Source organism: Akebia trifoliata, chromosome 6 (genome assembly GCF_017979445.1).
Source record: "Akebia trifoliata isolate Shusen 1 chromosome 6, ASM1797944v1, whole genome shotgun sequence".
Taxonomy (NCBI): domain Eukaryota; kingdom Viridiplantae; phylum Streptophyta; class Magnoliopsida; order Ranunculales; family Lardizabalaceae; genus Akebia; species Akebia trifoliata.
Window position 1 is genome coordinate 27,035,619 of NC_141380.1, and position 16,008 is coordinate 27,051,626.

General features: G+C 32.3%; 1 protein-coding gene across 15 annotated transcripts in view; it reads left to right on the forward strand.

The window, feature by feature from the left end:
- LOC147400574 (mediator of RNA polymerase II transcription subunit 15a-like) overlaps positions 1 to 5,268 on the forward strand; it is a 37,547-nt gene extending 32,279 nt beyond the window's left edge. For 7 of the 15 annotated variants that reach the window (XR_015179417.1, XR_015179418.1, XR_015179411.1 and 4 more), the window contains 3 exons: positions 256 to 326; positions 3,945 to 4,019; positions 4,460 to 5,268. Coding sequence is in view for 7 of the 15 variants with exons in the window: in XM_086446281.1 (XP_086302407.1) it covers positions 256 to 326; positions 3,945 to 3,971 (98 nt within the window). In the remaining 8 variants the exon portion in view is untranslated. Of the gene's footprint in view, positions 1 to 255; positions 327 to 3,385; positions 3,755 to 3,801; positions 3,899 to 3,944; positions 4,020 to 4,459 lie in introns of those variants that run through there. The other 8 variants (XR_015179415.1, XM_086446279.1, XM_086446284.1 and 5 more) reach the window with 5 other exon arrangements.
- The last annotated feature ends 10,740 nt before the right edge of the window (positions 5,269 to 16,008 follow it).

Below are 16,008 nucleotides of genomic sequence, written 5' to 3' on the forward strand. Positions count from 1 at the left end.
TTTCTTCATTATTAGAGAGCTTTGCCTGCTTTGTTTCCTTGCTCCCAATCTATACAAATCACTTGTTTATGTTATTGCGGTATTATAAGCTTTCAGGTATTCTTGTTTTGTGCATTGAATGTTTCCTCCTCCCAGTAATAATATTTCTAGTCTATAATTGCGCATATAATGTTTCTTCTTTTTCTTTTAAATAATGTTCTTTTGCTGATGGAAGTAGTAATTAGTAATTCTTGTTTCTGTCTCGTCTCTCTTTAGTATCTATTGATTCCACAGCTCAAACAAACCATGCAAATGTGGGTGACTGGCAAGAAGAGGTTTACCAAAAGGTGATTTGTCACCACTTCTTTTATATTTCACTTTAACTTGTTTGCATGTATGTAGTTATTGGTTTTTTTTTTTTTTTTCTGATTTAGGTTGCAATTTTATAATATTAAATCAAGGGCAATGCAGTCATAACTCATAACCCCAGGGCCATTGAATATTCAAGAATTAGTGTATAGAGGATGGATTACACCAACTCTTTTATAATGGTTTTTTTTTTATATAGAATATGAATCTTGTTTATTTTTTGACAACCATAATTTTATTGAAAGAGGACAAACAGTCCTCAGGGGAAAAAATAGAACAGCAAGAGCAAAGAAGCAAACAACAACAACAAACAAATAAACACCACCCCAAACCAAGGTGAGGTCATCCTCTACAAACAAGCACCCGTCTAAACAAGAAATCCTCGAACCCGTAACCCCTTAACTCTTGAAATTGCTTACAACAATAAAACCATGCCCCACTATCTTAAAAAAGATCTCTTTAAAAGAATTCTCCTTCCCTTAAAAAAATCCCCTCATTTCTTTTCTTTCCACAAACCCCAACAAATAGCTAGAGGAATGGAGTACCAAGGAATCCTCTCCCTTCCAACAAAATCTTTGAGCCTCCAACGAGCTAGCAAGGACCTGGCCGAATGAAGGGTACATCAAAAAAGATTGAGCAAGGTAGAGATGGAAGACCACACAATGCAGAAGAAGATGATTAACTAACTCACCATTAGACTTCTAGAGAGGGCAGAACTCCCCAAGAACCAATCTTCTCATTCTAAGATGATCAATAGTGAGAAGGTTATCCAGAGTCGCGAGCCAAAGGAAAAAAAGGCAACTTTCAAAGGGAGAATGATGGCCAAATCGAAGCGACGGGGAAAGAAAACTCCACCGTCTCGAAATGGGAATAGAAGGATCTAAGAAAACGAGCTCATTAGAATTACCCACCCAAGTCAAACAATCTTCTAATTGAGAAGGCGAGTCAGCCAAAGTTAAAGGCTAACCAGGGATTTCATCGTAGGAATTTCCCAATCATTGAAGTTTCTTCTAAAACCAAGGTCCCAAGATGCTTCCCGACCCCTTCACAACAAAAAGGAAGAGATAGGCAACCTTTTTTTGAGAAGCAAGGCATACATGATAAGGAAACTAACTTGAAAATGGGACTCACCACACCACCAATCTTCGCAAAACCACACTTTGTCATCAGGAGCTACCTCAGACTTAATAATCTTGGCAAACAACGAGCCAACCTTCTGGATTCCTTTTCAAACCTCATAGCCATACGATTTACTAAGAATACTGCACCAACCCCTTGGATCTTCCCCGTGCTTCACCTTGATTAACACCATGCAAAGATTATCCTTCTCAACTACAAACCTCCATAGCCACTTCCCTAACAATGTCTGGTTTGTTTGTCTCAATCTTTTGATTCCTAAACCTTCTTTCTTTTTGGGGGAACACAAATTTCCAATTGACCAGAAAGAACTTTCGATTGCCAACATTATTGTTCCAAAGGAAATTTCTCATCAATTTTTTAAACAAGTCCTCAAACTTTTTGGGATTCTAAACAAAGACAAGAAGTGCATAGGGATACTTGGTAAGGTGCTTTTAATCAATGACGGCTTCCCACTTTTGGATAAGTACCTAGCTTTCCACGATCCCAATCTTCTTTGAAATCTTTAAATGTGTTGGTCCCAAAACTTCTCAATGATCTGTAAACTGCACCCCAAAGGAAAACCAAGATAAGAGGAAGGCAACACACTCATCTGACAACCCAAAAACTCGCCACAACCTTGAATATTCGTTACAATGCCTACCCCAAAAATCCTACTCTTGCCTAAATTAACCAGCAACCCAGAAGCAACTTCAAACCTACTTAGGAGACCACTGAGAAGGCACACCTGATCAGGCACCACATCCAAGAACACTAAAGTGGTCCGCAAACTGGATGTGAGAAAAAATTGGACCTTTCTCAACCACTCCAAAACCCCACAACACTCTCAGACTCTTAGCTCTTGAAAACATCCTCCTTATGGCTTCTGCCACCATATCAAATAGGAAAGGGACAAAGAATATCCCTGACGAAGCCCTTTGGAACTTTTGAAAGAGTCCATTGCATTTCCATTATCCAAAATCGAGAAGGAAGCCGACGAGATACACATCCAAATCCAAGATATCCACTTTCCCCCAAAACCCATACTACTCAACAGATATAACATGAAATCCCAATTTACGTGATCATACGCTTTCTCAATATCTACCTTGCAAACAAGACCTTCTTTGAGTCTAGAATCAATACACTCATTTGCAATCAATACCCCATCCAAATTTTGCCTCCCTTTGATAAGATCTCCTTGTTTAGGGGCATTGATTTGAGGAACTACCATCTTTACTCTTGAGCCTAAGACCTTTAAAAGAATCTTATACAAAGAACTCACTAAGCTAATGGGTCTGAAATTCTTGTGATCTTTGTCCCCTTCTTTCTTGGGAATCAAGTTAAGGAAGGTGGAATTCAAGGAATGATCAAGGAAGCTCCTCTCAAAAAAATCATGAAAAGCTAACATCACATCCTCCTTAATGATATTCCAACCAAATTTTGATAGAATGCCAACTAGAAACCATTTGGCCAGGGGCTCTTTCACCATTCATGTCCCTTATAGCTTGAAACACTTTCTCCTCCCCAAACGGTCTTTCAAGCCAATCTCTCATATCTGGAGAACTAGAATTGAAAGCAAGATCATCTAAAAAGGACCCATCCTCACATTCCTCCGAATACAAAGTCTAATAAAACTCCACTATGGCCGTTCTAATAGCTTACTCTCCCTAAATCATCTCCCCTCCTGATTGAATTCTAACAATGAAATTTGTTCTTCTATAAGATTTTGCCACCTGATGGAAAGAACTACAAAGTCTGATAAAATAGAAATCAGAAAACTACACTTGTGTTAAGATGTGTGTCCTTGTGTTAATGTATGTCCAACATGGAAAAAATCTTAAATTAGTGTCCTTTTTACGTAACTACGATAATAGTTCTTCAAGCATAGTTGTGACTTTTTCCAATATCTTGATTGCAGCCTCTTTTCCTAGGGTGAAAACTTCTTCCAAGATCTTGTAGACACTATCATCTTTAAGCTTACAAAGCAAACTTTTTTTTTAGAAGGTAATCGTGAAGTTGGGTTCAAAGGGAGTCAAACCTAAGACGTGGGAACACTTTCCACACGTTTTACCAACTTTCTAAGTTGGCATCTTCAAATGCCTTGAATTAACAGAGCAGCAAACTTAATGTGAATTATCTTTGCCTTGTCGAGGTTGGGCAAATTTAGCAAAAGTAGTTGTTTAGGAGGGAAGAGGGAATCTTTCAAACAGCTATACAATTCCATTTTATTCTGTTTCTCATGCTGTGTGGATCATATATGAGCTGCCCAATTTTATTTTATTTTATTGTGAAATTATTAATGTCTGTTATGGCGATTTCATACTCTTTTCGCAGCGATAGAAAGAGCTTCACAATTCACGAACAACCTTCACGTTTAGACGGGCACTTTTCTTATTTTTCTATTCACAATGTAGCACCTTAAATCTTAATTGTATGTAGGTTCTTACATTAGAAAAAATTTCTGTTTTATTTTACAGATTAAATATATGAAGGAAATGTATTAACCAGATCTGGCTGAAGTGCACCAAAAGATCACTCTTAAGTGCCAACAGGTACTATTAATTTTTTTTATTTTTTAAACCTTTTGTTGTTCATTGCACGGACTCCAACTTATAAACAATAAATGCACTGTGATTGAAAACTGTCAGTTCCTAGTACATCATTCTTTGTTTTAGAGAGCTTCTATGGCACCCCAACTTTTACTTATCATACCCAAATTTGAAAATAAAGAAAATAAGAAGTAAAAGTTGGCTTTCCAGTAGGAGCTCTTTCTATTTTTTGGGTCTCGGATTTTATATGAGCCTAATTATAATTGTAAACAAATATTGAAATTGTTGGAATGAGGGTTAGAATGTTTTGTAATATTGAGATTATAATTTTAGCCACACCTTTATAATCTTTGAAGACTGGTTTAATCTCTAATTGGGGTGTAATTAGTAAAATTTGGAGTGCCAATAGCGGCCCTCTCATTTTATTCTATTAATTCTATAAGCTTTCATTGTTTGGCAGACCAGCTATCTTCCACAGCCATCAAAACAACAAATTGATAAGCTTAAAATGATGACATTCTTACATATGTTCAAGAACAATATTCCAACTAGTTTCAAGGAGAAGATCGGTGAACGTGAGAAGCAGATTGTTATTTTTATAAATAATATTCATAGGTCCATAAATACTACACAAGCCAATATGATGAATTCATTGTAGTCTAGTTCGACGTTGGAGTCGGGACAAGCACCAAATTCATTGCAGCAGAGTGGTGTGGGATCCATATGGCAAAATACTACTAGTGCACCCCAACAGGCAAACATTACACTATCACAATGGGGTGTGAATGGTTTTCAGCCTAACATGAATCCTACTCGAGCAAATTCTAATGTGCTCCAATATCACAATCTTAAGTAACCATTGTTACAATCACAAGAGAAGAGACAAATGCTTTCTTCTTTCGTTCCCTTGGCTCCATCTCTAATGCTAGGGGATCTTGAGAAACTGGTTTCTAGTATTTCCTGACTTTCAAATGCTGGAAACGTTGGACTACCAAAGAAGACAAGTGTTGCAATGGCTCCATCCCATTTCATCTTGATTCTTCTGTTCTTTGGTATCGTTGCGTGCCTATTCTTGTGTTGCGGAGATGTTTGAATTTGATGAAGTACAAGGTACAAATCCTTTTGCATAGGTGCTAGACATTGTGAGTGAGTTAAAAGACAGATAGATTCTTGTGTGTCTAGATTATATTTATAAGATTTGTGGGTTTGATATTGAAACTTGAGGAAAGATCATTAAATATATAATGATTCACACATACCCCTCTACACACCTCTTTTTGTTGGTGATCATAGTATATTAAAGGCTTTATCTACCTTTTGATTTGGTAATGTCACAAACACCTTTAGTAGTAACACCACACAAATCGTTAGTGTCGCAATGTTGTTGGTCCAAACACTGAACATTCTGTTTCGTCGATATAAAAGAAGTTGACTAGCTGTGGATGGTAATAAAGATTTTTTATGCCACAAGAGAACCACCCATTATATTAGAAGGGTTGACGACAACGTTGCTCTTCCATGATGTGCGATATCAATCCATACCAATTTTTAAGTTCCACCACCACGACATCCGTCATGCCTAGTAACAACAATGTATCAAATGTAAGATCAGAACTTTTCCATATATATTGCTTTCTTAATATCCATCGTTGGATCTGTCTATACTCCTGTCCTGAAGAACTCGTGGACCAGATACTAACACTCACTTTGGTACGAGATTTTCATCATAAATATCGGTTCCTAGACCATCATTAATGAAGGAACAACAATTTCATACATCGACTAGTTCCAAGGCCTTTCCTTCATTCCATAGCTACCGTTCCTGAAACAAGGTCAATTGTTCATTTTTATTTTAATCTTTGATGCAAAAAGATGCAACTAATAGTCTACATTACATTACTTAAATATTTAAAAATAAAAGGCATGAAAAGGATTACAAGTTGTCTGTGCGTGACCTCAAGATCGGACCTCATATTGTACATTTTGTCGTGAAAGTAGATATGAACCATAGATGTTTTTTCACTTGTGTCTTGAGAAAAAGCATCTATGATTCTCGTACGCTTTCACATCAAGATGTGTGATGTGATGTGAGGTCCATTGACGTCACTTCAGCATTATTCAAGGATTAGATGTATACTTACATGTCCTAAGGTCGTTGTCACCGTGACAAAACATTTTCTTCTATGCCAATCTCCTCTTTGGCACTGTTCAAACTCCACCCTTGCGGGAAAACACCACACTCCACTAGAGAGATTAAAGAGATCTCCATGTCTTCCTTGTGTAAATTCTATTTATATCCAAGCTTTGCAGTTGCAAACACGGAGGAGAAACATAAGTTTTACATTATTAGAGTTGGGGAAATTCTAACTTGTAAGAGAATAACACTAGGATTTCCCCATCCTGACAAGAAAATCATTTTCTTGGGTGTTCAAGTTGTGGAATATTTTCTCACCAAGATGGGAAAATTGTTTTCTCAAGGACTAAAATGTGCAATCAAACACACCTTATATAAAATCTTACTAAGGGTCATTGGGTTGACATGGACTATCGCATCGGGAAACCAATATCCAAACCTTCTAGATTTCATGTATAAAAAACTTGGATCGAAAAGTTAAATTAAATTTAAAAATAAATTGTTCTTTCTTAAAGTTTAGATCCAAGGTTTTGAAATTCGAAGGCTATTGAACTTCCATTGAACTCCTAAATTTTAAAATTAAGATCTTTTTTTAATAAAAATTAACTTTTTTTTTTCTTTCAAAATTCAGATAATTTTGCCCCTCTAGGATGTTTTGGATGCCACAAGATTTGAGGTCTTACTAGGTTAGTAAGACTAGCACTACCCCTTGGATGCCAAGGTTGATGCACAGGAACTTTCCTTAGCCAGTAAGGAAAGTGATTTTGTCAATTATCAAAGCTAGGGGTGGGACCCACATCACAAATGATTAAGACCTATACTATCATACAAGCACAAACTTGACAAAAGAAGAGAGTTTTTAAGTTAAAAAAATATATTGCAATAGACAAGTATCTCCAATAAAACTCTTTTTTAAAACATGTGGTAGGTCCAAGGTTTTAAGGATTTAAAATTCGGTTTTGCATCGCATCTCATCTCATCTCTATGTCAAATATCAAGTCATTATAGATGAGTTTTTCGATACGTTTGAGACGTCTTATTCAAAAATTAAAAAAAAAATGAATGTAAAATTTTAAATGTCATTTGAAAAATTGACTTGTGCATCTATTTTGGTCTTGAATAAATTTTAAAATCATAGGTGGATCCCAATCAAGATTTGTTTAAATAACAAACTTGATAAATTAAAGAATTTTTGCAATAAAACAACTTTATAAAAGAGGTGATCCCGAACAAAGTAAGGAGTTGCGGTAACGCAAATAAAAAAAAAAAAAAAAAAGAAAGAGCGAGAGTTGGGGCCACTCCAGAGTTTCTTGAGTAACAAAATTATATCGCCAGAGAGGGTTTTTTTTTTTTTTTTTTTTTTTAACAGTTTTCTAATTTTTTTTTTTTTTTCTTTTCTTGTGTACACATACACATACCTCACACTTCCTCCTGTCTCTCTCTCTCTCCCTCTCTCTCTCCTTATTGCTGCGCATAGGACTGGGACAACACAACACACATGTTGACACGCGCTCTCCTTTTTTTATTTTTTATTTTTTCCACTACCATCTCAATCCTCCTCCTAAAAAGAGTTTCTTTTTAGTTGAACCTCACATATTGTTTAGAAAAAGTAACAAATCAAGAAAAACACTAAAAAAATTAAAATTTTAAGACAACTCAAGATCTTTACCCAAATATTAACCTGAGGAAAGAGAATGAAAATAAAATAATTTTAACCTCATATTAAGAAAAAGATAATAAATTTGAAATTAAAATAAAATAAAACAAATAGAGAAAATCCTACTTTATAGGAAATTAAAATACTTATGCAATGTAATATTTGGCAATTTCAAATTTGATCATTAAAATATCCCCAGTGGAGTTGTCATTGAAAGCGCATCAATCTATAAGGATAGATCCACTTTAGGGTTTTCAGTAAAAAATCCATTTTTATGGGATTTAATGGAGTCACCATTTAATTTTATGGTCTAGAAATCGAAAATTGACTCTAAACAAATAAAATAAAATAAAAAATCTACGAATAGACTATGGATATAAGGATCAAGTTACAAGATTGGAAGGTGTTAGTTATCAATCATACTCGACGAAAGTCAGTTTCTATTAATACGTAAACTCTAAGTAGCAAAAAAACTTAGTAGGCATTTGGATAGGACTCCTTGGCTACTTCTGACTCTTGCGGGGAGTTAGAAGTCGTTTGGATGCGTTTTGATGAACAACTCCTTCGAAGAGTACTCCGCGCAAGAGCAAGAAATTACTCTTTGTGAAGAAGTCGAGAAAACCTATTTCTCAAACTCATCTTGCGGGGAGTCAAAATCTAACGGTTCGTTTTACCAAAATACCTTAGCTTTATTAATTTTCTATGAAAATATTCCTAATTCATTTACCCTTAAATCAAATGAAAGAAACATTTATTAATATTAAAAAAAAAAAATTAAATTTTGAGTATATGGATTTAAACACATTATATTAATATTAATATTAAAATATTTATTATATTATATTAGTATTTATTATATTATATTATATTAATATTTATAGTTAAAACATTATATTAATATTAATATTTAAAATTATAATATGTACTTATATTATATTAATATTTAGTTAAAATGTCAAAAAAATATAGTTTGAAGGCCATATATGACACTAAAAGACAGTCTGTCCATTTTTTTTAAAATTTTTGGTATAATGGATTTAAACACATTATTAATATTAATATTTAAAATATTATATTATATTATATTATTAGTATTTATTATATTATATTATATTAATATTTATAGTTACCCACACATTATATTAATATTTAATATATTATAGTATAGTTATATTATTAGTATATTATATTAGTATTTATTAGATTATATTATATTAATATTTATAGTTAAACACATTATATTAATATTTAATATTTAAAATATTATATTATATTATATTATATTAATATTTATAGTTAAAATGTCAAAAACATATAGTTTTGAAGGCATATTATGACATTAAAAGACAGTCTGTCAATTTTTTTTTTTTTAAATTTGAGTATAATGGATTTAAACACATTATATTAATATTTAATATTAAAATATTATATTATATTATGTTAATATTTATAGGTTAAATGTCAAAAACAGTATAGTTTGAAGGCATATTATGACACTAAAAGACAGTCTGTCAATTTTTTTTTTAATATTATGTCATACTATGTCAAAAACAGTCTGTCAAATTTTTTTTTAAATTTGAGTATAATGGATTTAAACATATTATATTAATATTTAATATTTAAAATATTATATTATATTATATTAATATTTATTATATTATATTAGATTACTATTTATAGTTAAAATGTCAAAAACAGTATAGTTTGAAAGCATATTATGACACTAAAAGATAAAAAACAGTAACTGGTATAATATAAGGGTATTCTGGTCTTTTTTCTAGAAGTCATGAGAAGTCAGTATGGTTCCCAAACAGACTTCCAGCACAAAAATACTTCTGCCAGTACTTCACAGAGTTGATTGCCAAACGCCCTTTCTACACAGAATTACTTTTCCAGCTCCTCCATAGAGTACTTCAGCTCCTGTTCTTTGGAAGAGTAGTTCTGCTCCTGGTATCCAAACAGGCCCTTAATTTCTAGTGTCAGAGTGATTACCTTTAGATGTGATTGACAATTGATTGTTGACAATATATTCCCTTAGTGACTATCGGTGAACGTTCTCTTGCGAATTGCCTCGGTTTATATCCACTTCTAGATTTGCTCCAAATCTCTAAGATGGGAATTCTTGAATTTTTTTTTTTTTTATATATTAAATCTGTGTGTTTTTTAAGGATTTCCAGGTGTTTTTCGAATTGAAAATTAATATATGGGATATGGGTATTGAATTAGAACTTCAAATTTTGGATTTTGAAAATTTTTGACATATTTTTCCTAGGATTTTTTAAGGAATAATATTGAAGTGACTTCAAGTTGGAATCTCATATTGCACATTTTGATGTGAAAGTGTATGAAAACCATAGATGTTTTCATCGAGATACGAGTGAAAAAGCATCTATGGTTCTTATCCACTTTCACGTCAAGAAGTACGATATGAGATTCCAACTTAAGGTAACTCTTACACAACTCTATTTGAAGACATCCAAGATTTGGTGGTCTGGTTGTCTTTTTAAAAAAATTATTGATAAAGTTTGAGTTAGATTAAGGTTTTTTTAGATAAAACATATCTCTACCTTATCTTAAGATGCTTTTAGATAAAAATTTAAGTATTTATTATTTGATAAATTTGATTTAAGAAGAATGAATTTTGTAAATTTTAGAGAACCCCTCATGGAATGTTCTTTGTTTAATTATTTGAAATTCTTTGAGACCTCCCATAGAGGATTCATTAATTAAATATTTGGTGGGCCCCACTTGAATAAATGGGCCTCCACTAGGCTCATAGGCTTAATTAATCATATTTATTTGTTCAAAAAAATTAATTTGATTTATGAAGATTTCACTTTACATTTATTAAAAAAATTAATTATTATTTTCAGATTTTCGATTTTAGGGTTGGAAAGATACAGTTTTACCCTTAAAGAAGACTTTTATGTTGAGACGTCATTTTTTTATGTTTTAGAATCGTTTTTCATAATGAATTTACTATATATATATTGATTTGTGTTATTTATGGATTTTTAACGTGAAATGGATGTGAGCCCGATAAAAGGTATTTTGGTAATTTATCAAAAAATTTGTGAAATTAGTGAAACAATTTATTTGGTTCAATGTTATCATTTTGTGTGTTCAAAAGAGTTTTCCTGAACTTAGTATAGTATCTAGGGATGTTTTATTATGAGGGGTAATTTGATAATTTGATCAATTTTTGATAATTTTTCTCGTAAATTTCTTTTAGTTCTAGAATGATAATTTCTATGTTTAGAGTCACATTTTTCTATAGTAATGTGGTTTCTAAGATTTGTTTGAGTAAAATATCACTTGAAAGAGATGAATAAAAAAATTTGAAATACCTTCCATCATCGAAAATCATCACAATCGGATTAACGAGTTGATCAACCAGGCGAGTACAAAAATTTGGTGTCTAAAATATCCCCAATCAAATATATTATTCAAATATATATATATATATATGGGTCCCGTTCGACACCCTAAGTTTTACACACACTTTAACAAACGCGTTTTGTCTTACATGGGTTAGAAGTTTCGGAATGAGCTGATTTTTGGTGAGGATGATCTCTATGGTGAGGAGATCATCCTCACCAAAAATCAGCTCATTCCAAAACTTCTAACCCCATCAAAATTGATTTACAAAAAATGGACGGTCCACGATTTTTCAACGTGTAAACATGGGGCTAAACATTCGGAATGGGCTGATTTTTGGGGAGGATGATCTTCTAATCATAGAGATCATCCTCACCAAAATTAGCTCATTCCAAAACTTCTAACCCATGTAGGACAAAAAACGTTTGTTAAAATGTGTGGTAAAACTTAGGGTGCTGAACATTTCCCTATATATATTATATATATATATATATATATATATATATATATATATATATATAAGGGTAGCGTTCAATGGATAACTTTTTGGCAAAACATTTTTCAAAATATGAGTTAGAAGTTTTGGAATGAGCTGATTTTGGTGAGGATGATCTCTACGGTGAGGAGATCATCCTCACCAAAAATCAGCCCATTCCAAAACTTCTAACTCAAGTTTTGAAAAATGTTTTGCCAAAAAGTTTGCTAAAAAGTTTGCCATTGAACGTGACCCTATATATATTACTTAGTTTAACTTGCATATGAACTTCCAAAAAAAATGAATAATTTCTTTTATAAGGAGTATTTTTATATTTTTAATGTACAAGTTAATGTATCTTTGATGAGGGATTAGAAGGGTAAAATTGAAAACCTATTTTCAATCCAACTAAGGCTCCTAATATGTAGGTTTTTTGGTTACCCAAAATAAAAAAAAGAAATATCCTCCAATTTAGCCCCTTTTAAATCATCTATGGTTAAATATTAGGAGACAAATTCTATGTATATAAAGAGCGGAAGCCATCCCCATCCTACACATGTTCCAGTTTTTTTCTTTAATCATTATTTTGTGTGTTGAAGATTAGAACAAGGTCAATCCAAGCTCATAAGAATCAATACATTGGAACCGATAACAAAATCAATGTTCTTTATTGTTTATACATTCATAGTTGTTTCATCTCAAATTTTATATTATGGGTACGTGACTCTAATATCCATATATTTTGTCGATTTTATTGATCAAAGAAAACTCTTGATCCACTTATAGGGATATAAATCTCAATAAGATCTACCAATTTAATAATAAGAACTAAAAAGTTCTATAAAGCATAAGACCCGCGTTTGATCCAAACTACTTTGGGTTGGATTCACTAGATTATATCGAGCCCACTAGTAGGGGTGGAGCTAGGATTTTACCCATGTGCGGGCCACGTAAGAGTGAAACAAAATTGTGAAAGCAACTAAGATTGTAATTTTTTCTTGTGGGGGCAGCATAAAAGTGAAAACTTTTTTGTGGGGGCAACTAAGAGTGTAAAAGAATTCTATGGGGGCGTTGTAAGAATGGAAAATTTTTTGTGGGGACAACTAAGAGTGTAATTTTGTTTTTGTGGAGGCAATAGCGGCAGATTTCTTTATCCGTCGTTATTATCTATCACAATAGCTCATTACTTCCTAATAGATTGGAAAATGCTTATGGGGGCAAGTGCCCCATTGCCCCCACTCTAAATCCTCCCTTGCCCACTAGGGGTTTAGGCTTATACTAAGGCATGCCAAACTTATTTAACGTTGGGACCACCTTTGAAAGCCTACTTTAGCTTTCTAGAGAGTAAAACCCCTAAGTAAGTCTAGAAGTGATTGGATCATGTATGAATATAATCGCCTTGTGGAGCTACAACTTACATCCTTCCACAAAGAAAAAACCCAATTCAAGTGAGTTTCTTATTGGTTTATTCTCATATACGTGATTTACCATGAGGACGAAACCATAATTAATACATCTAGATAAGTGATCCATACAAATTTTATTAAAACTCATTTGTTGGTATTTGAATTTAATTAATATATTTGTTCTTGTATGATCTTCTTTAGGAGACCAAACACACTAATAATGCCATTCAACTCCAGGTTTTTTTCTTTGTGTATGACGATATAAATGGTCCAAACATTGACATGCATGTGAACATAAACTAGAAAACAAGAAATAAATAACAAACAAAGAGCCCTTGAACCTCACGAAGCTTCATTTTATAACATATACGATGAGGTTAATAATGAAAATGTTGTCATGAAAGTTGTTAGATGTAAACAAAGAAAAATATGGAATTAATTGTAAAAACTTTGGATGTATGTGTCTAACGACAAATTGCCTCTACTAAAATATAAACCTTGCTAGCCAGTTTTCATTCTTTTTTTTTCTTTGTTTTTCAAAGTGTATTGTCTTAGGATGGGCCACAATTTCTTTCCTTTCTTTCAATTTTTTTTTTTGTTAAGCTTGTTTTAATGAGATTAGTAACTCGATGATGATAATTGAATCCTGGTTTATGGTATCCAGTAACTCAACGGTGATTCAAAAAAATCTTAATTCAACTTCAGTATCTTGAAATTTTAATTTATTAGATATATTTTAAATTTATGTTGAACAGTTTTATCACAGCACATCGTTCTAAAGTTGAGCTTTCGACTTCAAATTTAAAAGAAAAATGAGTTGTCAATTCTCGAGTTAGTTACACAAATTTTCTATAAAAAAATGGGCCAACTAGGCCCTTGCTGTTATAGTTCAATAACGAGTGGAATAATTTTCCAAACTTATGATTGTTTTAAAAATGAGTACAATAATATATTAACTATAACATTATATTATTAACCAACAAGTGTTGGGTGCAATAGTCAAGGCATCCCTCTAAAAAGGGAGAGGTCTTCAGTTTAAGCCCCCTCATTGGCCACCCACAAGGATTTATCCCTACTTATTGGTATGGTATGTGAGGAATTTGCAGGACAAAGTATTTACAAAATTGAATGGTTGTAATTATCATTGATACTTATCTCAAAGATAAATTTGGATCGTTAGATTTCACATTGAACCTAGTCCTTAATAGAATAATAAGTAGAATAAATAAAGTCGCATAATTTTTTTTTTTTCAAAAACACTTTCATGACTAATTTAGTAAGGAAAAAACAACCTTATTTGTTTTGACTTTTGACAACAGATGAACCTTAGTAATCAAAACAAATCTTGAGATGTCGAAACAAATAAGCTTTTTTTTCCTTACTAAGTTAGTCAGGCTAGTAGTCTTACTCATTTTTTTTTCCACAAAATCAGTGACAAATCAGATGGTGAATTAAGTGAGACGCACCTAATCGATCATAATATATGTTAATTTTAGGGTCATGCTACTAACGCCCACCATGCTTGCTCTCCGCACCTACTTAATTTAAAAGAAAAAAATAACAAAATTATGCTAATACCCTCATCAAATTACTCTCCACACCCACCATCTTCTCCACAACCCATTGAACAAAAAATCACTTCTTCTTCTTCTTCTCTTCCTCCTCCTCTCTCTCTCTCTCTCTCTCTCTCTCTCTCTCTCTCTCTCTCTCTCTCTCTCTCTCTATATATATATATATATATATATATATATATATATATCTCCTTTTGAATTTTGTGAGAGGTTGAATTAATGGAGATTAGGTTTTAAGGTTTTATTCTTTCAATTTTTTTTTACTTGTTTTTTTGCATTTAATCATCAAAGAAGATAGAAAAATCACCATTAAAATCTTCAAAAATGAAGATTTTGAATCGAAGAACTCGATTTTTTTTACAATTTTGTTCGGTAGGTTTAGATCGAACTTGTTTTAGTAAATTCAATAAGTTCATTTTTAAAGGTTTTAATGGTGGGTTTTCCATCTTCTTTGATGATTAAATGAAAAAAAGTTATAAAAAAAAAAAAAAGATAATAATAATAATAATAATAAAAGGATTTTGAAAAAAAAAACTATAAAACCTAATCTACATTTATTCAACCTCTCACAACCTTAAAAGGAGATGAATTTGAAGAAGAACAAGAAAATTGAGGGAGAGAGAGAGAGAGAAAGGGGTAGATGGTGGAGAAAAATGAGAGAATAAATAGAGAAAGATGGTTTTAGTTTTTTGATCGATAAATGGAGAAGAAGGTGGGTGTATAGAGAAGCGTAAAAATGTAACTTCCTATTTTATTTTTTTTAACTTATGTGAGCACGGAGAGCAAACTAGGACTTAAAATGGGTGAAGTTTGGACCAGATATGAGTACATACATATCCAAAGTTTTTACCCGGACCCGATGTTCGAGCTGTAGATGATGATAAAATAATGAACAAAAGAAAACATTGGCAAGCATGGGTTGAACCACAAAGAGACAACGTTAATCCAAAGTATTTTTATTTCTAATAATCCAATTCAATTTCAACAAGTGATTTAAAAAAATAGTTTGCAAAAGATGATTTATCTAAAATAAACTACTAAAATAAAAGAAACTACGAATATGTAATAGAGAAATGTAGATCAATTGGATCCACCTTCACAAGTTTTATTAGTGAATTCTGATTCTCTACTTATCTCGATCCACTAAACAGAACTAATGTTTATGGATCGGAAAATCAAGCAGTTATAATATAAACAAAATCAAAAGTATGAAATAGTTTAGGCCGAGATTATTAGGTAAACATTATCTATACTCTGTAGAATATGGTTCTTCTTGAACTTATCAAAGAAAGAGACCATCAAAACTTTGAAATAATTAATATTCAACCTAATAATAAATACCTATGCTATCACAATAAAACTATTAAATCA